At 37.4% G+C, this 27,364-nt stretch overlaps 1 protein-coding gene across 2 annotated transcripts in view; it reads left to right on the top strand.

Annotated features, from left to right (window-relative positions):
• The window catches only part of PSME4 (proteasome activator subunit 4), a 109,440-nt gene that overhangs the window by 76,517 nt on the left and 5,559 nt on the right, over positions 1–27,364 (top strand). For both annotated transcript variants that reach the window (XR_012918559.1, XM_012777791.2), the window contains exons 35-44: positions 849–974; positions 1,841–1,993; positions 2,760–2,864; positions 4,215–4,306; positions 5,037–5,168; positions 6,107–6,315; positions 9,458–9,543; positions 23,026–23,154; positions 24,191–24,346; positions 27,039–27,201. Coding sequence is in view for 1 of the 2 variants with exons in the window: in XM_012777791.2 (XP_012633245.1) it covers positions 849–974; positions 1,841–1,993; positions 2,760–2,864; positions 4,215–4,306; positions 5,037–5,168; positions 6,107–6,315; positions 9,458–9,543; positions 23,026–23,154; positions 24,191–24,346; positions 27,039–27,201 (1,351 nt within the window). In the remaining variant the exon portion in view is untranslated. The remainder of the gene's footprint in view (positions 1–848; positions 975–1,840; positions 1,994–2,759; positions 2,865–4,214; positions 4,307–5,036; positions 5,169–6,106; positions 6,316–9,457; positions 9,544–23,025; positions 23,155–24,190; positions 24,347–27,038; positions 27,202–27,364) is intronic.

The following is a 27,364-nucleotide window of genomic DNA, read 5'->3' as shown; positions in this document are numbered from 1 at the left end:
TTGTTTTTGTTTGTTTTATTTTGTTTGAGATAGGATCTCACTCTGTCGCCTAGGGTGGAGCGCACTGGCGTGATCATAGCTCACTACAGCCTTGACCTCCTGGCTCAAGCAATCCTCCCACCTCAGCCTCCCAACTAGCTAGGTCTGCAGAAGCGGCCACTGCGTCTGGCTAAGTTTTTTTATTTTTTGTAGAGATGGTGTCTTGTTATGTTGCCCAGGCTGATCTCAAATTCCAGGCTTCAAGCGATCCTGCCTGGGCCTCCCAAAGTTCTGGGATTATAGGCATGAGGCACCTCACCTAGCCAAAAGACTTTAGTCAAAACTCCTTAGATTTCATTAACCTTATTTCCCATTGAAAGTTGACAAAGGGTTTTAAAGTTTATGTTTTCCTCAAATTAATGTTATGTAACTTTTATGTTCTGGTTCAAAACAAAGTTTGCCTTTTAACTTTTGGTGTTATGTAAATATGGAAATGATTTCTTAAGCTTTGATTTATACTTTGGAGGATTTTTGTAAATTGCTCAGAAGGTGACACAATAGCATTGTCTTCATATCCTAAGCAAAATATTTGTTGGTTTTAATTCACAGTGTAAGAAAGAGGACCCCAAATTTAAGAATCTGAAGGAAAACTTTTAGCTATTTTTATGGATGTAGCATTTTTATGGGGAGATATGATTTTGGTTTTAGAAATCATTATTATCTCTATGAGAACTAGAAGTTCTTTAGAATAAAAATAACAGCTTGCTGTTGAGTATCAAAATCTTATAATTGAATTTTAACTTTTTCATAAGCATGTTTTTAAATAGATTGTAAACCCTGAATATTGTTCTTTTTTTTTAACCTTATAGGCAGAACAGATTATATTTGATCATTTTTCTGATCCTAAGTTTGTTGAACAGTTAATTACTTTTCTATCTTTAGAAGACAGAAAAGGAAAAGATAAGTTTAATCCACGACGTTTTTGCCTCTTTAAGGTAAGTATATTATCTGTATATCCTCTTCATATACTGATGACTATTCAGTTTGTAGGTTGGTATGTTTTAAATACTTAATTTAAGTTTGAATGCTGACATCATCTTCATGTAAAATGGCACTGAAATTTACACCATATTGATCTTGGCTTAGAGGTTGAAAATTCATTAAAAAAAACCAAAAAAAAACCAAGCCTTTTTGTATAGTTGGCTGTCCATATCTGTGGATTCCGCATTCATAGATTCAACCAACCACAGATCAGAAATGTTCAGGGAAAAAAAATGGATGGTTGTGTTTGTATCGAAAAAAAGCTTGTCATTATTCTCTAAACAATACAGTATAATAATTATTTATGTAGCATTTGCAATGTGATAGTTAGTATAAGTACTCTAAAGATGATTAAAAATATGTGAGAGGATGTATATAGGTTATATGCAAATACTGTAGCATTTTATATATAAGGTACTTGAACATTTTCGTATCTTTGTTGGAGGTTGAGAGGTCTTGAAACCAGTCCCCTACAGATACCCAGGAATGACTATATATCTTTACTGTTTGTAATTAGCACTAGAAGCAAAAAACAAAACCCCAAAATATATGCATTTCATGTTTACTTACTTTTCTGAGATATAATAGTTTTAATGTCAGAATGATTAATGTCTGTTTCCTTGGTTACATTTTAATGTGATATGTAAAATAGTATTCCATCATTTTAACTTAGAGACATTGCTAAAGCAGTTAGTTCTAAAGGGGAGAACACCTGAAGTTTTTAAGTACAATAATAATGCACAAAATAATTATAAGCATATTATAATTGAGATGATAGTTATTTGAGTACTGAAAAACTTTATTTTTTTTGTTTTTATAGGGTATATTTAGAAATTTTGATGATGCCTTTCTGCCAGTTCTGAAGCCCCACTTAGAACGTTTGGTTGCAGATTCACATGAAAGCACCCAGCGATGTGTTGCAGAAATTATAGCTGGTTTAATCAGAGGTTCCAAGCATTGGACATTTGAAAAGGTGATGTATTTATCTGAACAGTGCATTTCTCTCTCTCTCTTTCTCTCTCTCCCTCTTTTTTCTTTTCTTGGTCTGGCCAGTTTCAAACTTCTGACGTTGAGTGATCCTCCTGCCTGCCTCCCAGAGTGCTAGAATTACAGGCGTGAGCCACCGCCCCTGGCCGAAAAATTATTTTTTTTGATTTTTTATTCTGTAGGATCTTTTGATACATAATAATTATACATATTTATGGGGAAGAGCTCAAGGTGCTTTGTATGCTTATTCACCTTTGAGAAGCATCCATACAACTGTACAACTGTACAAATTTTAAAAGGCTATTTGTAGTAATCCAAGGCTTGAATTTGATGGTTATACCTCAGGCAGATTACTAAATTGTAGTAAAAATGTCATTGCCTCCTACTTTAAGAGTCAATCAAGTGGCATTGTTAGGCATGCAAGACTTAAAACTGATTGAGGGTTTGCTTCAGCCCAGTGTACTGTGCTATTCAGAATTTTAAGAAGAGAATTTATCAGTAGTATAAATGATTTTATAAGGAGCCATATAAAATATCTCCTTTTCTGAATTATTTTTAGGGGAAAAAATTCATCTATACTTGGATATGTATGATAATATAGGAAGGTGTTTTCCGGGATTATTTGCATTGCTCTAAAAAATAATTTAAACGTTGCACTGATTTTTATGTGTGCATATTTCCAAGAAAAGAGATATTTGAAGAAAGTGTTCTGAATGTCATTGACTCTTACCCATGTATTTTGTTTTGAGTAGGTGGAGAAGCTTTGGGAACTTCTATGCCCTCTGCTTAGAACAGCATTGTCCAATATTACAGTAGAAACTTACAATGACTGGGGAACTTGTATAGCAACGTCCTGTGTAAGTTTTCCTGCTTCCTTCATCTAACTCATCTATTCAAATTGTTTAATACCCTGTCTCAAAATGTGTGAAATCTCATCATACTTCTTTTTTTTTTTTTTTTTTTTTTTTGAGACAGAGTCTCGCTTTGTTGTCCAGGCTAGAGTGAGTGCCGTGGCGTCAGCCTAGCTCACAGCAACCTCAAACTCCTGGGCTTGAGTGATCCTTCTGCCTCAGCCTCCCGAGTAGCTGGGACTACAGGCATGCGCCACCATGCCCGGCTAATTTTTTTTTTTCTATATATATCAGTTGGCCAATTAATTTCTTTCTATTTATAGTAGAGACGGGGTCTCGCTCTTGCTCAGGCTGGTTTTGAACTCCTGACCTTGAGCAATCCGCCCGCCTCGGCCTCCCAAGAGCTAGGATTACAGGCGTGAGCCACAGCGCCCGGCCTCTCATCATACTTCTTCAGTCTTGAAATTTTGTTTGGGAATAGTCATTCTATTTTATAGAATGAGGTGTTACCTGACAAATATATTTATAAAAAAAGAAATTTTGTCCATACTTTTGTCATCTTACATAATTGGAAATGGTTCTCTTCAGACTTTTAAATAAATATTGAGTGATAACTCTAAGGATTGTTATATCTTTTCTGCTGTAGTGATGCACTTTTTAGTTAAGTGACAAGTCAAATCTTGTGTTTGGAAATATAACTTAGATATAGTAAAAGCCACATAATACAGGGTTATAGGTATCACCATGTAATATAAAGTTATAGGAATTATTGTTGACACCGAATGTGTCCATACCTTCTATACTTTGATATAAAGACAATCTGTTTAGATAATAACAGTTTACTTTATGGTAACATGAGCTATGATAATTACATATAGGTTTGACTCACCTATGAGTTTTAGTTGGATTTCCTTCCTCTACACAGCTCTTCATATCTGTAGCTTCTGTATCCATGATTTCAACCAACCTTAGATCGAAGATATTTGGAGAAAAAAAATGGATGGTTGTGTCTGTACTAAACACAGATTTTTTGGTCATTATTTCCTAAACAATACACTGTAACAATTATTTACATAGCCATTCACTTTATATTAGATATTATAAGTATTCTAGAGATGATTTAAAGTATGTGGGAGAACATGTACAAGTTACATGTAAATACCATACCTTTTTATGTAAGGGCCTTGAGCATCCCTGGATTTTGGTATCCCTGGGGGTCCTAGAACCAGTCCCCCACAGATCCCAAGAAATGACCATACTTATATATACTTTTAATATTTCTAAAATAACTGGATATGATTTATTTAGAGAGCTCTATGCCTCTTGTTTAATTGTTAATTTATATTTTCAACACAGGAAAGCAGAGATCCCCGGAAACTTCATTGGCTTTTTGAGCTGCTGTTGGAATCACCATTGAGTGGTGAAGGAGGATCCTTTGTGGATGCATGGTAAATAAAAAGAAAACCTGTGAAGTTAACATAAGAGATTTTGTATTGATAGATTATATAAATGGCAATGAATTGTCTCTACCCCTTTCTTCTGGAAGGTGATATGATCCATTTCCATACAACATATGCTATTTGGTAGAGTTATTTCTCAATTGGGAATAAGTAGGAGAAATGTAGGCAACCTGAGCAGTTCAAGCATAAGTTAGATTTAGCATTATCTGCTGTCAGATCTTTTATTGGTATTGCTTTTTTATCATAACAGTAGTAACTTCTTTATCATATCTCTTTTTCACCTTTTCCTGTTAAAAAAGATACAAAGAAGAGAGAGTAATCATTTTAAGGAAAACAGACTGCACTTGTTGGGGGCATATGGAGCTGTAGAAAGTTAGTGAACAATAGGAAGAAATATGGATAGTCCCATTAAAAAGAAGAATAAGTACTCTTAATTAGTAAGAAAATGTGAATTCTGATGCTTAAAGATTAACTCAATGTATATTTGTAAGTCAGTATTTCTTTCAGTTGTGTAGTAATGGAAATCAAATGCAAATCCAGAGATAATTATGTAGGAAAATAAAATCTTCATAAAGATGCTATTTTGAATTATGAATATTATTTATCAGGTGAGATAATGAAGAGGTTTTAATTGAAATGCAGACATTGTTTATCTGTATTGTTAATCTGTAAAGGCAGAAGGGGGCTCTAATATAACACTTCTGTGCTTTAATTTTAGTCGACTTTATGTACTACAAGGTGGCCTTGCCCAGCAAGAATGGAGAGTGCCTGAGCTATTGCACAGACTACTGAAGTACTTGGAACCCAAACTTACCCAGGTTTACAAAAATGTCAGAGAAAGAATAGGGAGGTAGGTACTATTTTCTCTGTGGTATGGCATATCTCTTGAGTTCTTTTTTGCAACAGAGTCTCACTCTGTTGCCTGGGCTAGAGTGCTGTGGCATCAGCCTAGCTCACAGCAACCTCAAACTCCTGGGCTCAAGCGATCCTTCTGCCTCAGCCTCCCGAGTAGTTGAGACTACAGGCATACACCACCATGCCTGGCTAATTTTTTCTATATAATTTTAGTTGGCCAATTAATTTCTTTCTATATTCTAGTAGAGACGGGGTCTCGCTCTTGCTTAGGCTGGTTTCGAACTCCTGACCTTGAGTGATCCTCCTGCCTTGGCCTCTCAGAGTGCTAGGATTACAGGCATGAGCCACCGTGCCTGGCCATTGAGTTCTTTTTTTAAAATTTTAATATAATACACAGTGGTTGTGTTGTCAAGGAGTTTCATGGTGTCTTATTCCTCAAATTTTGTTCACTATTGTGTTGTGGGAAATAAGACTAGACATTCTAACTGTAAACTAGGACAGCGGTGTGCTCAGAAGCCAGAGGTGAGCAGGCACTGTACTCTACCTTTTTTTGCTTTTCATTTGTTTGTTTTTGAGTCAAGGTCTTGCTCTGTCACCCAGGCTGGAGTGCAGTGGCACAATCACAGCTCACTGCAATGTGGAACTCCTGGGCTCAGGACATCTTCCTGCCTCAGCCTCCCAAGTAGCTAGGACTACAGGTGCCTGCCACCATACCTGGCTAATTTTTTTTAAAAAAAATTTATAGATATGTTATCCAGGGTACATATCCTACTTTCAGTACTTTGTAATTATGGTTTCTTTTATACAAGGCACAACCTGAGACCTCTAGGAATTGACCTGGGACAGTTTACCTTGGTTGGGTTATGACTTTTGAACCTCAATTTTATTGATAATGTGGGACCTCTTCTTACTATTATGTGTTTTAATTTACAGTGTACTGACCTACATATTCATGATAGATGTTTCTTTGCCAAATACCGCGCCAACAACATCCCCTTGTGTCCCTGAGTTTACTGCTCGAATTCTAGAGAAATTGAAACCTCTTATGGATGTGGATGAAGAAATTCAGAACCATGTTATGGAAGAAAATGGAATTGGTGAAGAAGATGAACGAACCCAGGGCATTAAACTCTTAAAAACCAGTGAGTGACTAAAATTAGTAGAATATCACTTGAAAGGACATTTATTTTGATTATCTTGTGGGTTTTTTCCCTTCACTTTTTTTTTTATTGAGAGGCTCTTGCTCTATTAACCAGGCTGGAGTATAGTGGCACCATTGTATCTCACTGCAACCTCGAAAGTTTGGGTTCAAGGAATCCTTCTGCTTTAGTCTCCCAAGTAGCTAGGACTACAAGTGCACGCCACCACATCTGGTAAATTTTTAAAACTTTTTTGTGGAGATTGGATTGTCACTCTTTTGCTCAGGTTGATCTCGAACTCCTAGCCCCCTGAAGTGCTGAAATTACAGGCATAAGCCAACATGCCTGGCCCCCACTTTTTTTTATTGTGGTAAAATATATGTAATATAAAATTTACTATTTTAACCATTTTTAAGTATACAGTTCAATAGTATTAAGCACATTCACACTGTTGTGCAACCATCACCATTGATCTCCAGAATTCTCTTCATCTTGCAAAACTGAATCTCTGTACCCTTTAACTGTAACTCCTCATTCTCCTCCTTGCCCCCTAGCAGCCACCATTCTACTTTTAATCTCTGTGAATTTGCCCGTAATGGGTAGTTCATATAAGTCTAATCATACAATATTTATTTTTTTGTGTATTTCACTTTGCATAGTATTTTTTTGTGTATTTCACTTTGCATTGTAGCATTCATTCCTACCACTTTTTGTTTATGCATTCATCTGTTGATGGACATTTGGGTAGTTTGCACTTTGGGGCTATTGTAAATAATCCTGCTATGAACATTGATGTGTAAGTACCTCTTTGCATCCCTGCTTTCAGTTCTTTTACATATATACCTAGAAGTGGAATTGCTGGACTATATAGTATTTCTATTTAACTTTTTGAGGCACTACCAAATTGTTTTCCACAGTAGCAGCAACATTTTACATTCCAGTCAGCAAATGTGTAGGAGTTCTCATTTCTCTGTGTCTTCGCCATAGCTTGTTGTTTCTGGTTTCTTTTGTTTTTGTTGTTTTATTTATTTTTTAATTATAGCCATCCTAGTGGTGTGAAGAGGTATCTTGTGGTGGTTTTTTTGTTTTGTTTTTTGAGACAGAGTCTAGCTCTGTTGCCCAGGCTAGAGTGCTGTGGCATCAGCCTAGCTCACAGCAACCTCAAACTCCTGGGCTGAAGGGATCCTCCTGCCTAAGCCTCCCAAGTAGCTGGGACTACAGCCACCACACCCAGCTAATTTTTTCTATTTTTAGTAGAGACAGGTTCTCGCTCTTGCTTAGGTTGATCTCAAACTCCTGACCTCAAGTGATCCTCCTGCCTCAGCACTCCCAAAGTGCTAGGATTACAGGCATGAACCACTGCACCCATCCTGCTTGTGGTTTTAATTTGCATATCCCTAATGATTAGTGATGTTGAACATATTTTCATGTACTTATTGAACATTTGTATATCTTCTTTGGAGAAACATCTCATATCCTTTGCCCATTTTTGAATTAGGTTGTTTTTCTGTTGTTGAGTAATAGTTCTTTATTTATTCTGGTTATCTGTCCCTTATCAGATATACAGTTGACAAATATTTTCTTCTATTCTTTGGGTTATCTTTTTACTCTCTTGATAGTGTCCTTTGATGCACAGAAGTTTGCAATTTTGATGAAGTCCAATTTTTTTGTTTTTCTTTTGTTAACTTGGAAATCATTGCTACATGGGACATCATGACGCTTTTTCTTAAGTTTTCTTCAATGACTTTTATAGTTTTAGTTCTTATGTTTAGGTCTTAATCTCTACTGAGTCAGTTTTTATTTGTGGTGTAAGGCTGCGGTCCCCAACTGCCAGGCCACAGATTGGTACCTGTCCATGGCCTGTTAGGCACCAGGCCACACAACAGGAGGAAGCTTCATCTATATTTATAGTCACTCCCCATCACTCACAACACCACATAAGCACCATCTCTTGTCAGACAGTGGTGGCATTATATTCTCATAGGAGCATGAACCCTACTGTAAACTGCGCATGCAAGGGATCTTGGTTACTCACTCCTTATGAGAATCTAATACCTGATGATCTGAGGTGGAGCTGAGGCAGTGATGCTAGTTCTGGGGAGCGGTTGCAAATGCAGATTATCATTAGCAGAGAGGTTTGGGTGCATAGTAAATGTAATGTGCTTGAATCATCTTGAAACCATCCCCAGTCTATGGAAAAATTGTCTTCCCTGAAATTGGTCCCTGCTACCCAAAACGTTCGGGACTGCTGATGTAAGGGATATAAGGTAAGGATCCAGCTTCATTCTGAGGGTTTATTTCTGGGTTCTCTATTCTATTCCATTGGTTTATATTCTTGTCTTTATGCCAGTATCACACTTTGTCATAAGTCTTGAAATCAGGAAGTATGAATCTTCCAACTTTTTCAAGGTTTTTTGGCTGTTGGGGATATCCTGTTGTTTTTTGTATCAAAATGTTCAAGAACTCTAAGTATAAAGCACTTAGTCATTATTTAACCACATTAAGATTATTGAAAGTTAGTTGTTTTTTTTTTTCTTTTTTGAGACACAGTCTCACTCTTGTTGCCCAGGCTAGAGTATTGTGGCAGCAGCCTGACTCACAGCAACCTCAAACTCCTGGGCTCAAACAATCCTTCTGCTTCAGCCTCCCGAGTAACTGGGACTACAGGCATGCGCCACCATGCCCGGCTAATTTTTTCTATATAATTTTAGTTGGCCAATTAATTTCCTTCTATTTTTTTTTTTTTTTTTTTTTTAGTAGAGATAGGGTCTCACTCTTGCTTAGGCTGGTTTCGAACTCCTGACCTTGAGCAATCTTCCTGCCTCAGCCTCCCAGAGTGCTAGGATTACAGGTGTTAGCCACCATGCCCGGCCAAAAGTTAGTTTTAATTTGTATTCAGTGTAGGTATTTGATAGATTGTTAATTTTCAGATTTATTCTTGGGGAGCGGCTTTGGTACTCTGCATTGGTTGGAACCTTTAATTATGGGTCCTTTTACACGGCTAATCAATCATTGTCTATTTTATGAAATAATATAGATAACGAAGGAGCTATCAGAGTGGCTGTCTGACACTAACATTACAACATTATTCTGTGATTGCTAACTGGATAGCAAAGATTTACTCTTCGTGTTTGTTTTCTAATAGTATTGAAGTGGCTGATGGCGAGTGCTGGAAGATCTTTCTCGACAGCAGTCACAGAACAACTTCAGCTTCTACCTTTGTTTTTTAAGGTAAGGTTATGGCTAAAATTAAGAAAGCATCCTGTTCTGACCTTGAAAAGGATTTTTGTTCATTATCTGATAGTTGATAGATTTTTTTCAGACAGTGTATAAATTTTGATTGGATCTCTGAGATTTAGAATAGTCACAGAATGGCATTCGGTGATAGGGATTTAATACTTGTTGAAATTATCTTTTTAATATTAGGTGAATGAGAACAGGATCTTGAAAAATACACGAGCATTTTATAGACACACATTGTTTCACTGATAGTTTCTAGATAATAGCAATTTAGAAAAAATGTTGATAGTTAACAGAAAAGCTGCAGTGAAATTGTTGAATATAGCTATTTCTGACTTTTTTATTCAATGTATAATAAATCTGAAACTTAAAGTGTTCAGCATATTGTGTTTATTTTACAGTGTTGGCTCTATAACTGTTTCTAATAAATATCTGCAGGAAATCATTTGCTGTGGTATCATAAAATGACATTGAAATTTTATTAGTGAAAGGGATAACCTGAGGTGATTTTAAAATACTCATCTACTCAGGGGATGAAACTAACAGAACTAATGTCAAAGATTATTAGTTTCCAAAATTGTACTTTGCAATCATGAAATGGTTGGTTGTGATTAGGAAAACAATCTAGTTAAATTGAACATTTGGAAGGCTTCGCACAAACATCATGACTACTCAGCAATTATTGGTCAGTACAGTCATTATCATTTAAGGAGGAGGGCCCTTATTATTGTTGATTAACAAATGGCATGCTAAACTTTTGATTAGCTACAGTATACTTTATCTTTAGGAAATTTCAAAAAGATAAGTTTACCAGTAATGTTCAAAGATTTCACTACTGAAAAACTTCTAAGACTGTTGTGTATGTGCTAATACCCATGAATATTTCTGGGATCCTTGGAGTGTAAAAGTGAACAGTAGCTACTAATATATGGGTCCTTCTTACCTGTAAGTCTTTGGTAGATAGGGTTTGTCTTTAGGGCAGTGGTGCTTAAGTGGTTTTCCTCTGTCATGTACCCAGTGGATATAGAACTTGATCTCATTTGTTCATAAATTGGTAATGTGTAGTGATTGTTAGGAAAGCTGGAGTCCCATCCCTTTCCTTACATTTAGAAAAATGTATATAAGCAAATATGTGAGAATGAGGTTGGTAGAAGGATGATTTTAATCCACTTGAAACTTATGAAAAACTTAATCATTAGAAAGCTATACTATATAAGTTACTAGGGACATGCCTAATATCTCATCTGGATATACTAATATTGAGGTGAAGAATCTGTGTTAGGCCATCATGGTGATGGGGTCTGAGGTACAAAGGCATTATAACATAGTTATTTTGCACACAAAGCAGATGTGTAGAGTGTGAAGATAAAGAGAGGAGTTTAGAAGAAACTTGTTCACGAAACTGTGGAAGGAGCACAGAGGTAGTTTGAGAAGAGATCAGAAATTTCCTTTTAAACGTATTTGAGAGGTTTATAAGACTTATCAGTGAAGATGCTTATAATGTGATGATGCTTATAAGTGAAGATAATGAGTAGGCATTTGGAGTTCAGGGTACTGAGTAGTTCAGCCTGGTGTTACAAACTTGGGTGTCATCAACAGCCACTATGCTCAGCCAAGATTAGCTTTTTTTACTTAAAAAATTCTCATAAGATTCATCTAAGTTGTGACATATAGGACATTTTTATTCTTACTGTAGACTTTTTCTTCAAATATATTGTGGCATGTATTTATTACGAAAGGGCTAAAATCCACCCCTTTAGAACCAGGAGTACTTCCCTGCTCCCACTCCCATTCTTCACAGTTGTCTGGGTCTTAGCTTCTCTATATCCTACATATATATATACATATATATATATATATATGCACACACACACACGTACACACACATATGGTTCTTAGAAAATGACAGTATACACAAGTTTTTTTAAAAGTCAGAGGATGTCAGGGGGAAAAATGCTTTTAGGAAAATATTAAAGATGACATGGAAAATTTAAGTATTTTTGAAGTGAGTTAACAAAGATTGATACAAAGTTGTTTGCCTTAAAAGCTACAATTGCTGCTAGAGCATGTAGATGTAATTTCGTGTGATTTCCTTAGGTGGATTATTGAGAGTAGTCTTTCAAACTCAGAGACTTTGCCTTGTAACAAGTTCCACAAACAGTAATGTTGTTAATGGATACAATCATTGCAAGTGAAAATATTTAGGAGAGATTTTGATTTCACTGGCACATAGAAAGAATCTATTCCAAGTGAATTGTCCTACATTAGTAACTGGTTAATTTGCTGTTGAAAGAGTCTTGGAACGTTTATCTGTATGGTGAAGTTTATCTGTTAGCTTTTTAAGCTAACAGATAATCTAAATCTGAAGTTTATCTGTTAGCAAAATAGAATTTTGCTATTCTTAGTAGAACATTCTCACCTATGCTGTACTTGAGAATATTGCATCTTAATTTCATTCAAGAAACACATTTTTTATGTAATGGTAGGAAGAGAGACTGCTGATTCAACAGAAGATGAATGAGTCATGTTAAATCTTCTGGTAGGCCTGATAGCAAATGAATATCTTCTTTTTTATGCTACAGTTCACTATTCAAACTCTAAATCTCCTCATTTTTACCGTGGTTGAATAAAGTGACAAAAGAAAAGCAACTCCACCTACATTGCCTAGAGATTTGAACTGTTGAGTATTTATCATTTTTATCATGGCTTTGTTGATGTGTTTATATTTATACCTTTGCCTACAAATATGCTTTTGCCACACCCTACAAATGTGTGTTTGTAATATTGTTTTACAAAAAACAGGATTGTTTAATTCTGCTAGTTGATTTTCTTTTTTAACCCAATAATATGTCATTATCATCTTTCCATATCAGTACACACAATTGCCTCTTTTTTTTTTTTTTTTTTTTGAGACAGAGTCTCGCTTTCTTGCCTAGGCTAGAGTGAGTGCCGTGGTGTCAGCCTAGCTCACAGCAACCTCAAACTCCTGGGCTCAAGCAATCCTTCTGCCTCAGCCTCCTGAGTATCTGGGACTACAGGCATGCGCCACCATGCCTGGCTAATTTTTTCTATATATGTTAGTTGGCCAATTAATTTGTTTCTATTTATAGTAGAGACGGGGTCTCACTCTTGCTCAGGCTGGTCTCGAACTCCTGACCTTGAGCTATCCATCCACCTCGGTGCCCCAGAATGCTAGGATTACAGGTCTGAGCCACCATGCCTGCCTGGCCTTTACATTTATTCTTATTGCTTTTTAATGCAGCATTATGATGATACTTACAGAGTCCAACAGTCCCTTATGAATAGTCTCATGCCCTTCTTCCTCCCCCAGCAGTCTCACATCCTAAAGTTCACCACTTTTAAGCATTTGTATACTTGTCTCTGAAGAAATACCGTTACACTACTTTTTCTTGATTTATGAACATAAGATACTATAGATGTCCTGCCGTTGTAGAGGTGTGCTTAAATTCCCCACGCCAGCAAAGCTTTGTCAGGCTTATACTTTTGTAATTTTTATTTTCTACTTTTATGAACAAAATTCCCATTGGAATTGAATTAAATTCATGGATTAATTTTGGTCACATGCTAGGGTTAAAAAATAATTCAATTTAGATACAGCACCAACTGCCATCCAGTGTTATTTCTTTATTTGTTTTAATGAAGAAATCAGGTTTGTTTGGCACCATATTTTTCATTATGATTGTATCCTGTTTAATGCCTTAAATTCTCAAATGTTTAAGAAATAATGGCTTTGCAGTTTTGTTTAGTTTTCATCAATAGGGGAAAGCCCTGTTTATATATAGTTTGCTAAGGAAATTTATTTTTCATGAAACCCTGGACAGATTATCATAGTGAATTAATATACTTAGTTTGGATCTGTTGTTAGAGAAAAAAAATCATTCTCGACATTTGTTAAAACTGTGAGGAAAACTTTATTCAGAGATATCAGAGGTAGGGGGGATTCTTCTTAAACCTACTTAACAAGATTCTTGGGGAAGGCAGAACAGGGTGCTCAAATATTGATGGTAGGAGATGAAGAATTTGATCAGATAGCAAGCAAGGGTCTGGGTTTTTTTCTAAATTGTGTTCGCAGGAGTCTTGATAAAACTGGACTCTGCAGGATAAAGATAGAGCCCAAGGATGAAACCTAGTTGGAAAGAGGGCTCAGAGGAGCCTGTCTAAAAAGTTTGGTTTAGGAGAGAGTCTTCTTCATAGTAAAGGCACAGTTTGTTTGGGTATGCAAAGAAATTTGGTGGTGCTTGGCTTTGAATATTTCACCTAAGTTGGTACAGTCCTTGGTATTTTAGAGAAAAATCATTTCTTTTTTGAAAATTAAAACCATACTGACGTTTTCACCTGTCATATTGGCAAAATCTCTGGTGTTTGATATCATACTCTAATGGTGCATCTCTGAGGAAATAAGCAATAAATAGGGGTATGGGGCAGTGTGTAGCAAAAGCATATAAGCATTTACATTCTGGTGTTAATGCACTTTTACTCTTCTATCCCAGATATATACTGACAAATATATGAAATGTCTGTGCACAAAGATATATATATCGTAGCACTATTTCAAAAGCAAAAGAATGGAACAATTCAAATATATATTGACTCTAGAGAGGATCTGGTTAAATAAACTATGGTATATCCTATAGTTTAGGTAGCCTATAGTATGAATTATTCCTCTTGTTATGGAGTCATCTCCAGGAGATATATATGTCCTGGAAATCCCCTAAAAATCCCTTAAGAAAAAATGCAAAAGTAAAATGAAATAACTAAACCTCACTCTTTATCTGGTCGGTGAAATAAATATATAACATAAAGCAGTGACTTTTAAAAAGTCATACATGTTTTGTGGGATGTATAAAAAGCAAATAAATAGTAATTGTCAATAGGAACCAAGAGTTTTCACATAAGAGCTAAAAGATGTAAAAATCTGAGCAGTTAGATAAAATTCTAGTAATCATAAATTTGATATTTATTAATATTATTTATTTTAGGGGTGGGAATCTGCTACCTTAAGGCTACATGTACTACCTTAAGTGCAGCCTTTTGACTGAACCAAATGTTCCAGAACAAATTATTTTTATTATTAATAATATATTTTTATATTTTTATTTTTAAAATGAATGTATTTGAAATACCAAAGAATGAAATAAGTTTCAGTGAAATAATACTCCCCCATTGACTGGCACAATTAGAATGTGCCAGTAAGCCATAAGGGCTAAATTGACAGCTGCTATGCTCGTGATTCAGTTCTAACTTCTCCCATCTGACTGGTGCCACTACTGCATGAGGCTGGTTGGCGAGAGTTTATGGGGATCCAGCACCCAAGTCTGTCACTAGCTTTTGACAATGGTGCACTGTGTTTCTGTTTGAAGTGGAATTTGTGAACAGTTGCACAGCTCGACAGTAGTTTTTAACTTTGTCCACTGAACAGCCCATTATGTCAAAGAAGACCAAAAGAACACTAAAGGAAGAAAACAGATTTTTTAATGAGGATTGGGAATTGTAATATTATCTTGTTTCTGCTAAAGATAAGATGATATGCTTGCTTTGTGACACTGCAGTAGCAACAATAAAGAAATTCAGTGCTCACCAGCATTATAACACTCATAAGGACCACGAATATTTTAAATTAGAGGGAGAGGCGCAAAAGGTTGTATTGCAGAAATTAAAAGATGAAAAGTAAAAGCAACGTCAATTCTTTTAAGCAGCAGTAAGACATGAAATTAATGCCACTGAAGCAGCTTATTAAGTAGTTCGTATATTCAGGAAGAAAGGGAAGCCAGTGATGTAGAAATTATGAAAGAATGCATTGTCAAAATTGTAGGATGCTTGGACCCCAATTATGTTTCAAAGTACAAACAGCTGCCTCTTTGAAGAACCATAACTGATCGGCAGCATGCATTAGCCTACAACTTAATGCAATACTTCAAAAGGAAAATATATATTATTCACTTGCTTTGGATGAATCAGCTGATATGCCACAGGTTTTATATTTCATTCAAGTCATAACAAGGTTGTCTTTGCCATGAAGAGTTATTTGCTTTGAGCACTCTTGTGAACAACTTTCAAGATATGTTGTGAAATTGGACTGAATTTGGTAAATTTAATGAGTTTATGTACAGACAGTGCACCTTCTTTTCTTTTTTATTTCAGCACGTTATGGGGGTACAAATGTTAAGGTTACATATATTGGCCATGCCCCCCTTCCCCCTCAAGTCAGAGCTTCAAGCGTGACCATCTCCCAAACATTGCACATCTCACTCATTGTGTTTGTATATACCCATCCCCTTCTCCCCCCTCCCAATTGCCCAACACCCAATAATGTTATTCCTATATGTCCACTTAGGTGTTGATCCGTTAATACCAATTTGCTGGTGAGTACATATGGTGCTTGTTTTTCCATTTTTGAGATACTTCACTTAGTAGAATGGGTTCTAGCTCTATCCAGGAAAATACAAGAGGTGCTATATCACCATTGTTTCTTAAAGCAGAATAGTACTCCATGGTATACATATATCACATTTTATTAACCCACTCATGAATTGATGGGCACTTTGGTTGTTTCCACAACTTGGCAATTGTGAATTGTGCTGCTATAAACATTCGAGTGCAGGTGTCTTTTTCGTAAAGTGACTTTTGATCTTTTGGGTAGATGTCCAGTAGTGGAATTGCTGGATCAAATGGTAGATCTACTTGTGTCGCTTTAAGGTATCTCCATATTGCTTTCCACAGAGGTTGAACTAGTTTGCAGTCCCACCAGCAGTATAGGAATGTTCCTCTTTCTCTGCATCCACACCAACATTTATTGTTTGGGGACTTTTTGATAAAGGCCATTCTCACTGGAGTTAAGTGATATCTCTTTGTGGTTTTGATTTGCATTTCCTTGATGATTAGAGATATAGAGCATCTTTTCATATGTTTGTTGGCCATTATTCTGTCTTCTTTTGAGAAGTTTCTGTTCATGTCCTTTGCCTATTTTTTGATAGGGTTGTTTAATTTTTTTCTTGCTGATTTTCCTGAGTTCTAAATAGATTCTAGTTATCAGTCCTTTGTCAGATGTGTAGCTTGCGACAGTTTTCTCCCATTCTGTGGGTTGTCTATTTGCTCTCTTGACAGTTTCTTTGGTTGTGCAGAAGCTTTTTAATTTGATCAGGTCCCATTTATTTATTTTTGTTGCTGCTGTGATTGCCTTTGCGGGTCGTCTTCATAAATTCTTTGCCTAGGCCAATGTCTGGAAGAGTATTTCCAACATTTTCCTCTAGAATTCTAATAGTTTCACACCTAATGTTCAAGTCTGTTTTCCAGCATGAGTTGATTTTTGTGAGAGGTGAAAAGTGTGGGTCTTGTTTCAGTCTTCTACATGTGGCTATCCAGTTTTCCCAGCACCATTTATTGAATAAGGATTCTTTCCCCCAGTGTATGTTTTTGTCTGCTTAGTCAAAGGTTAGATGGCTATATGAGGATGGTTTTATATCTGGGTTCTCGGTTGTGTTCCACTGGTCAATGTCCCTGTTCTTGTGCCTGTCTCAAGCTGTTTTAATTACTATAGGCTTGTAGTGTAGTTTGAAGTCTGGTAAATTGATACCTCCTATTTTGTTTTTATTGCCTAGGATTGATTTTGCTATACGGGGTCTTCTCTGGTTCTATATGAAACGTAAAATTATTTTTTCTATATCTGTGAAAATTGATGATGATATTTTGATAGGGATTGCATTGACTCTGTAGGTCACTTTGGGTAGTATAGACATTTTAACAATGTTGATTCTGCCGACCCATGAGCATGGTATATTCTTCCACCTGTTTATGTCCTCTGCTGTTTCCTTCTTCAGTGTTTCATAGTTCTCCCTGTAGAGGTCTTTTACCTCCTTAATTAAATATATTCCAAGGTACTTTATTTTCTTTGTTGCTATTTTGAAGGGAATTGAGTCTTTGATTTGGTTCTCACTTTTACTGTTGTTGGCGTATATGAATGCCTCTGATTTCTGTGTATTGATTTTGTATCCTGAGACTTTACCAAATTCATTTATCAATTCAAGAAGTCTCTTGATTGAATCCTTGGGGCTTTCTAGATATAATATCATGTCATCAGCAAAGAGTGAGAGTTTGATCTCTTCTGGTCCAATTTGGACGCCCTTAATTCTGCTCTCTTGTCTGATTGCTGTAGCGAGTACTTCCAGGACTGTGTTGAATAGAAGTGGAGATAGTGAGCAACGTTGTCTTGTTCCAGTTCTAGGTGGGAATGCTTTCAATTTTCTCCCAGGGGTCTTTTGAGGTTCTTGAACTTGTATATGGAGATTTTTACTAAGGCCTGGGAAATTTTCCTCTATTATATCTTCAAATAGCTTATCTAACCCTTGAGTGTTTTCTTCTTCCTCTTCGTGTAACCCTATAACCCTCACTTTAGGTTTCTTCACATAATCCCTCATCTCTTGTAGGCTTTGCTCTTTTCTCTTGTTTTTCTTCTCTATCTCTGTGACTGATTTATTTAATTGGAAGGTGTTATCTTCAATCTCTGAGATTCTTTCTTCTGTTTGATATACACTGTTCTTGAGGCTTTCCACTATGTTTTGTATTTCCCTGAATTGATTCTTCATTTCCAGGAGTCCTGTTTGATTTTTTTTTCATTATTTCAATTTCTTTAGTGAATTTTTGTTCCAGGTCCTGGAATCTTTTTGCGTTTTCTTTGTGTTGGTTATCCAGTTTTTCTTGCAAATTTCTTCAATGTTTCTTATGATCCATGCTCAAAATTCTTGTTCTGTCATTTTAGTGGTCTGATTTTGGTTGATGTCCATTTCTAAGGGGCTGGTGTTCCTCTTTGGGGGTTTGCTTTCCATTTGAGTTTTCATATTTCCAGAGTTCCTTTGCTGATTTCTTCCCATCTGGATCTATTGTTGTTTCTTACCTTTAGGTTTTCCTTTGGATAATGACATGCCCTGTTTAGTCTCTGAGCCAGTAGGTGGTTGTGGGTGAGATTCGACCACACCCTGTATGATAAGTCAGTAGATGCCTTAAAAGGGTGAGCAGAATGTCCTCCCTGTCAGTAGGTGGTGCTTAGTGGGAGGAGCAGGCTACATTGTTCCTCTAGAAAGGCACTCTAGTGCCTCAGGTGGTGGGTGGGGCCCTGGGACTTCCAGGTGTGTCCTTATTCTCTACCCTGGAGGGGGCTGGTCTGGGAGTGAGTTTGGGGGGAGCTGGGTTCTGTAAGCCTGCCCTCAGGCACCTTGAATGCTGTTAGCAGGCGTCAAAGTTCTGTTTTCTGCTTTGGGAAAAGCTGTGAGGGAGGGGCTGGAATGGCCCCACTCAGAAAGTCTGCGTGTGGGGGTGGGGCTATCTGAGACCTACAGTCTGGAGCAGGCCTCACTCCTTTCCACCCTCCCCAACTCCACGGCTTCTGGGCCTCTTCCAGCAGGCCAGACCTCACGCCACTGGGTCTCCCTATGCAGTATCGCCTGGGCTGGGCACACGGCCCCCCTTTGGGAGGAGGGTTGCCCTCAAGCACGCTGATCTGCCCATGAAGGCACACACACCTCAGTAGGCTGTTCACAAATATCCCTTCTGTGCCCCAGGCAATTCGAGACCTGGGTGCATGGGATTTGGTCTGCAGGTCTGACCTCTGGGCCGGGAAGTTCAATCCTTGACCCCACTAGGGAGAGGAATGCCAGTCGTAATTAACTCACAGGAGCCCTAGCTGGGTCAATGTCTGTCAGCCTCACGGTCTGCCCCATTCTCCTGGAATCACTGGGCCAGCAGCACCTGGGAGGGCTGGGGGGTAAGGAGCTCACAGTCTGCCCCAAAAGAGAAGGCCCCATTCTCTGGTGATGCCTCCGGCTGGTGGCTTTATTGCCTCTCTTGGCAGCAGCAGATAGGGACAGGGGAGGGGTGAATGAGACAATATGGTGCCTGCCGTGAGGCTCTGGTCAGTGCACACAGAGGTGCCCTGAGGGAGTTGGGAGCCTGGTGCCGCATCCGCTACAGGCTCACCACTCACTGGCAGTGGCCGTCTCTGGGCTGGTGTCCGCAGGTCTTTCCATCCGCTGGGGAGCCCACCAGCAGTCCAAGATGCAAGGGAGGGGAAAGTTAACTGCTCCACCTACCCTTGCTGCTGGTCTCCACGCTTCTTGGAAGGTCTCTGCTTTCAGTTCTCCTTCCGTGGAGTCTCCCGTAACCCTCCTTCCGACCCTCGTCCGATGTATGCTTGTCTGCTTGCTTCTTCTAATTTCTTCTAGAAAAACTGTCTGTTTTGCAGAGACACTCTGTTTGGTGGTGTTTCTCATCTGCCTTCTTGCTGTGCCCTCCAGACCTTCTGTAACAGGAAAACACGAAGGGTTTATTGTATGGATTAAAAATTATTAACAGGTCCGGATGCTGTCATTTCTTTTCATGGTATCTTGCATCAGCAAAATCTTTGTGCTAATGCTACTATTTTAAGTGACACTTTGCAACAAGTTATAAGTATTGTTAACTATATTCCTGCAAATGCAATATGGTACTATCAGTTTTGTAACATGCTAAACTTGAATATGAGATATGTAGTGTGGATTTGCCACATCATTCGCAGGGTTGACTATCACAGGGACAGGTGTTAGCCAAAATGTTATCTCTGCCAGAACAGATAGTTAAATTTTATATAGAACAGAAACAGCAGTGTGAATTATTGAAAGAAGATTTCTATAGGAATGCCGCGTTTCACTGTGATACTATGTCAAATCAAAACAATTTGAATATTTCTTTGCAAGGTAAAGCTAAGTCTATGGATGATATATGGCAAACAATCCAGTTATCTCAAAAACAGCTGTCTTTTTTCAAAACACTTTTTTTTTTTTTAAGACAGAGCCTCACTTTGTTGTCCAGGCTAGAGTGAGTGCGGTGGCGTCAGCCTAGCTCACAGCAACCTCAAACTCCTAGGCTCAAGCGATCCTACTGCCTCAGCCTCCTGAGTAGCTGGGACCACAGGGACATACCACCATGCTTGGCTAAATTTTTTTTTGTATATATATTTTTAGTTGGTCAATTAATTTCTTGCTCTTGCTCAGGCTGGTTTCGAACTCCTAACCTCGAGCGATCTGCCCACCTCAGCCTCCCAGAGTGCTAAGATTATAGGCGTGAGCCACCACCGCACCCGACCTTGCAAAACACTTCTTGAAAAGGGAAATTCCGGATGAACGTTTTCCCCAGTTAGCAAAGGTTGTTGAGCAGGATGATATATGCGAATCATTTGAAGAATATGCAGCTATTATAGACCTACTAATTAGAGAATACAATGAAAGGTTCACTTACTTGGAGAATCATGACTTCACACTCAAATTAACATTTTAGCTTCACCTAGTTGATAACACCAGGGCACCTAAAGAAATACAGATGGAATTGAGGAAACTCTCAGTAGATATTTTAAAGTCATTGATGCTAAGAAAGATCCAGTTGAAATAAGGGAAAATGCAGAATACCCATGCCTTTGGCAACGTGCCTCAAAATGCTTTCTTGCTTTTCAACCACTTATCACTGCAAATCTACATTCTCCTACCTAACCCAAATCAAGACACCCTTAAGGTCACAAATGACTGATACCCATCTAGAGAATCAACTCAAATTGCGGACCTCCATGCTGCAACCAAATATTCAAACACTTTCCAACAAAAGGCAGACACAACAGTCATTAAAAGGTTAGTTAATTCTAAAATTAACAAATACTTCTCATTTTTTGAAATTATTAAGTATATAGTAGTTAGATTTTTATAAAAAATGTACGTCTTTACATTTATCTCGTTGAAGTTTCCTGAATGCAGCCTTATTTGATTACAGCAAAGTCAATGCTGCATTCCAGCATAAAAAGGTTCCCCACCCCTGATCTGTTTCTTTTAAAAAATGTGCTTATTTCCAAGCTCTGTCCACTGAACCCAGAAACACTAACCGACTCAGCAACAATGAATACTCCTTATGCCCAGATTATGGTTCCTAAATATCATTTCCCACTAAAAGAACCAGAGCTCCTTGGAGAAATGACTGATTTCAGGTATGGAGCACGAAATGCACAGGAGAAACCTAGATCATCTTGTCATACCAGAAACCAAGGATGCTTATAGTTGCATTAAAGGACTTGGGAGCCAATTGAGTAGTCAAAGAAGAAAAATCAGCACCCATACAAAAAGTAACTACAGTGGATTAAAGCCATTGGATTTGTTAAAATTCATTGGTTCATAATAATATTTAGAAGAAAAATCACTTCATTTTTGGAGGACAGGAGGAAGATTATCCTGAATCAAGAGAAGCTTTTCTACATATGTATACTACCTTAATAACAAAGGAATGACCATTTTGCAGATCTCTGTTTTTACAATGGATTATCACAAAAAGAGAATACTAAGTATCAATAAAGTAAATACACAACACCCTTTATGCTTTGCCCAAACAATCAAACGTCAATAAATATCAAACCTGTAGATCTAACAGCTGATTTCCAGGACCTACTGGGGTCAAGGACTGTAATCAGGGAAGGCGACAATGGAGAAAACTATAAAACAATGGATCCAGCTTCCCCCACCCCTCCCAATTAAAAAATATATGGCAAGGAATTTTAAAAGAGGGTGGGGGAATTTATAGATTAAAAGAGATTTATGAAACATAGCAACTGAATGCAATGTGGGGTCATTACATTGAATCTGATTTCAAAAAACCAATTATAATAACACATGAATACTGTCATTGGGGAAATTTGAGCACTGCTGAGTATTTTATTTTGGACTTATAATGAAGTTTTATATGTGATAATGTCATTATGTTTTATTTTTTTAAAGAGACCTTTTAGACTGGGCTCGGCAGCTCATGCCTGTAATCCTAGCACTCTGGGAGGCCGAGGCGGGTGGATTGCTCAAGGTCAGGTGTTCAAAACCAGCCTGAGCAAGAATGAGGCCCCGTCTCTACTATAAATAGAAAGAAATTAATTGGCCAACATATAACATACATACATATATATAAAACATACATATATATATATATAAAAATTAGCCGGGCATGGTGGTGCATCCCTACAGTCCCAGCTACTCGGCAGGCTGAGGCATTAGGATTGCTTGAGCCCAGGAGTTTGAGGTTGCTGTGAGCTAGGCTGACGCCATGGCACTCTAGCCTGGGCAACAAAAGTAAGACTCTGTCTCAAAAAAAAAAGACCTTTTAGAGATAGCATAATAAAATATTTATGAATAAAATATGTCTGAGATTTGCTTCAGATGATTTAGTTGTGAGAAGGGAGTGAAAAAGGAAACAAGATTATCCTTGAGTTTGTCATTATTGAACAAATGATTGAAGAGGCACATGGGGGTTTATTACGCTATTCTCTAATTTTGTATATGTCTGAAATTTTCCATAGTAAGTTGTTAAAAGTACAAATATATCTTTCATGCAAGATGTCTTTGTACTTATTGGTGGTTATTTTTTAATTTGTGTCTCTCTTTTTGTGTTTTTGTTTTTTAGATTGCCCCAGTTGAAAATGACAACAGCTATGATGAACTGAAAAGAGATGCAAAGTTATGTTTATCACTAATGTCTCAGGGGTTGCTTTACCCTCATCAAGTGCCTTTGGTACTTCAGGTGCTAAAACAAGTAAGAGTGTATAACTATAATATTTACATCTTTTGGTTAGGATTTTGGTTTACCATTCTAAGAATTTTGCAAAGTGAACTGCAGTGCACAAAATGTTTTCATTTTGATTTTTCTTTTAGTAAAAGACAAATATGGACCAAAGGAACAAACCTAGATTCTATGCTTAGCTCGGCCACCAACCCTTGTGACCTTGGGCAAGTCACCCAAGCCAAAAATTATTTATATGTGCAAAGAGCTAATTGAAGTGCCTTGAATACAGTGTACCTATAAAGTAGGGGGATGGTGGTTCCCTTTTACCATTTCCCCATTATTTTGTTCACTTGTATTGCCTGGTCTATGCTACAGAGAACTATAGTGATTGTATTATTTTCTGGCTGCATTGCTAGGATACTGTAACATGGTCAGCTTTATTCAGGTAATTCATGTGTTATATGAAAATGGATATGTTCCTTATAGCTTTCAGATTTAAATTTTTTTTTTTTAGTGGAATTTAGTAATTTAGTTAAGAATTCATTTGTTCACAGGTAGGTCCAAAAAATATATAATTTAGTAATTCTTAATTATTTGCTTTCAAGACCCTGGCCAGGAGCAATGGCTCATGCCTATAATCCCAGCACTTTGGGTGGCTAAGGCGGGAGGATTGCTTGAGGCCAGGAGTTCAACACCAGCCTGGGCAACATAGTGACACCCCATCTCTATTAATAATATGTATTTTAAAAGACCTCTGTTGGCTGTTATCAAAAGTAAACTAAAATAACATGGAGCGATCCTTGGAGGAGTGAAGAGTCATTAATCATGACTAGTTCTGTCTTCTAAAATTGATTTTTACCTAATGTGTTCCTTTCCCTTTACTCTCAGCCATTACATTTTCTGAAATAGCTTGTTCAGCCTTTTATTTAAAAGGAAGTATAAGATGAACTCACCTAAACTATCTGTGAAAATAGTTAGAATATTACATTATTTGTGTGTAATGTCATTATCTGTCATCTCATGTCCTTGTCAATACTGTTTTTATTATTGTACTTCTCATTCACAGACAGCAAGAAGCAGTTCTTGGCATGCCAGATACACAGTACTGACCTACCTCCAGACCATGGTATTTTATAACCTCTTTATTTTCCTAAACAATGAAGATGCAGTTAAAGATATCAGATGGCTGGTTATAAGTCTTTTGGAGGATGAACAACTAGAGGTAAAATTTAAATTATAGAAAATGAAAACTCAAATCATCCTGGTTCCCCTTTTAAAAAGTATCTGTACACTGTTAGAATGTATTTTATTAAAATATAGATTATTAAAAGTAACTGCCTAATTCTAACATAGCCCTATGTGAATAGTTTTGATACCTTAATCATGATTTCCTGTGATACAAATGGAAAAAAGCACTGGGCATGTTTTTATTCTGTCTTCTCTTTGCAATTGAGCAAATACCATTTGTGAATCCAAGTTTTTTTAATTGTGAAATTGGGGATGGTAATTTTAATTACACCACTAGAGGATTACGTGAACCCAAGAGTTTGAGGTTACAGTGAGCCATGATTAGGCCACTGTACTCCAGCCTGCACAAGAGAGCGAGACCCTATCTCTAAAATAATAAAATTCCTCCATAATCTTACTGACTTTTAAGAAACTAATGGCAATGTGCTGGAAGTAATTTGAAGAATGTAAAAATCTACACGTAGAAACAAATCTGACTACAAGAATATTAGAAACCATCAATTGAAATCAAACTTCAGACTAGAAAAACACATTGCAGCGTAAGAAAATCATTAGGACTTTGTGGAAGGGTGGTGGTAGTGTAATATAACATATATAGATAAAGATATAAAGTGCAAGATATAAATAATGAAAAGTCAGACCTCAATGTCCGAAGAAATGCACACTTAAAACAATGAGGCATATTAACCTACTCTTTAGTGTTTTCTCCCACTCAGAAAACAAAAATGTGTAGTGATGGTGAGCAGTGTTAGTTTGGTATAACTAGTAGTCCACATTTTTGTGTCACAGTATGTTAGCATTAGCTTTTTTTTTTGGAGATAGAATCTTGCTCTGTTGCCCAGGCTAGAGTGCCATGGTATCAGCCCAGCTCACAGCAACCTCAGACTCCTGGGCTCAAGTGATCTTCCTGCCTCAGCCTCCCGAGTAGCTGGGACTACAAACGTGTGCCACCACACCAGGCTAATTTTTTCTATTTTTAGTAGAGACAGGATCTCGCTTTTTGCTCAGGCTGGTTTCTGACTCCTGACATTAAGCGATCCTCCTGCCTCAGCTTCCCAGAGTTCTAGGATTATAGGCATGAACCACCACGCACAGCCGGCATTAGCTTTTTGAAAAAGCAACTCATAGCCATAAAGTTAACAGTAAAACTGTTCATACCTTCAAATTTATAATCCCAACTCTTATATCCTAAGAAAATATACTGAAATAGGAAAAAAGTTACATGAATGAAGAATATTTTAGATGCTGTGCATGGTGGCTCATGCCTGTAATCCCAGCACTTCCGGAGGCTGAGGCAGGAGAGTCCATGGAGGCCAGGAGTTCAAGACTAGGCTGGACAACATAGCCAGATGTAATCTCTACAAAAAATTTTTAAAATAAAAAAATTAGGTGGGAGGATGGCTGAAGGTTGTAGCAAGCTATGGTCATGCCGCTGCACTCCAGCTTGTGTGACAGCAAGACTCTGTCTCTTAAAAAATATATATTTTATAACATAGTAGTGAGAAGTTTGAAAGCATTCTAATCAATATTTGAGTTTTAAAATAAAATCATTATATATAAGCTTTATGGGAAATGATGCAACCAAGTATTTAATAAAACATTTTACAATGTATTTCATATAATAGTGTAATGGAAGTAGCAGAGAAAATACTACATACTCTAAAAACTAATGATGAAACACTTATGAAAAAAACCCTTTTTTCCAATACATGAAAGAAAAAAAATAAAATAAAATAATAAAAAAAAAGAAAAAACCTTTTGAAGGAATACAGAGCAAAACATTTGCTTTTCAAATGATTGTATATTTTTATGAATATTATGCAGAAACTTTTGTGATTTGTATATGAGATGATGGTCCCTTTTTATTGCTTTTTTTGTCTTGCCCAAACTTGAGTTACCATTCCAATTTGAAATTGACTGTATATGCTCTTCATTTGGTATTTGTGTAAACTGTGTTTGTAGTCTGACAACAGCCCACGAAATTCATAAGAAGTAAACTGGATATAAGTCTCTCTGATGTATGCCATCTGCAGTAATTGGGTTGTCCTGTAGACGTCTTTGTTATGACAACGACAACTTACCAGGGGCCCTCAAACTTTTTTAACAGGGCCAGTTCACTGTCCCTCAGACTGTTGGAGGGCCGGAGTATAGTTTAAAAAAACTATGAACAAATTCCTATGCACACTGCACATATCTTGTTTTGAAGCAAAAACACCCACATGTGGCCCGAGGGCCGTAGTTTGAGGATGCCTGACTTAAACAGTGGCCCAAAGAGATGTAGAGTCTAGGAAAGCATGATTTTAATGTCAGGCTCCAGCACTGCTTTTATAGTTACAGCCCTGGTGAGAGCTATCAGTGGGAAAGATAATTTATGGAGAAATTTAATTTAGCTGTTACCTCTGTAACCCCAATGTAGTGGCTTTTATCCATTTGAGGCCACCAACCCTTTGAGAATCTGGTGAAATCCCAATTAAGAAACTGCCAAATACCAAGGAGAATAGAGGAAAGCCAAGAAAAAAGAAAAAAAAAACTGCTAGAAGAGCACACACAAGCTTTGCATAGTTTCAAAGATGGTCCTCACTCCAAATTCCTACCCCTTCTCCCATCCTCTGCTATTCACTCAAATTTAGGATCTCGGTTTTAAATACGAATTATTATCTCTACAGGTTCGGGAAATGGCTGCTACCACCTTAAGTGGTCTGTTACAGTGTAACTTCCTTACCATGGACAGTCCTATGCAGATTCATTTTGAGCAACTTTGCAAAACAAAACTACCCAAGAAAAGAAAGCGAGACCCTGGTTCCGTAGGAGATACTATTCCTTCTGCAGGTAATATTGCTAGTATAAAACAGCCATACCCTTTTGGGAATTAACTAGGCTTAACCAGGCTTACTCAACAAATATTTATTGGCCGGGCGCTGTGGCTCACGCCTGTAATCCTAGCTCTTGGGAGGCCGAGGCGGGCGGATTGCTCAAGGTCAGGAGTTCAAAA

Source organism: Microcebus murinus, chromosome 3, assembly GCF_040939455.1.
Source record: "Microcebus murinus isolate Inina chromosome 3, M.murinus_Inina_mat1.0, whole genome shotgun sequence".
Classification (NCBI taxonomy): domain Eukaryota; kingdom Metazoa; phylum Chordata; class Mammalia; order Primates; family Cheirogaleidae; genus Microcebus; species Microcebus murinus.
Note: the sequence above shows the minus strand (reverse complement) of the source record. Positions and strands in the feature narration are given on the sequence as shown.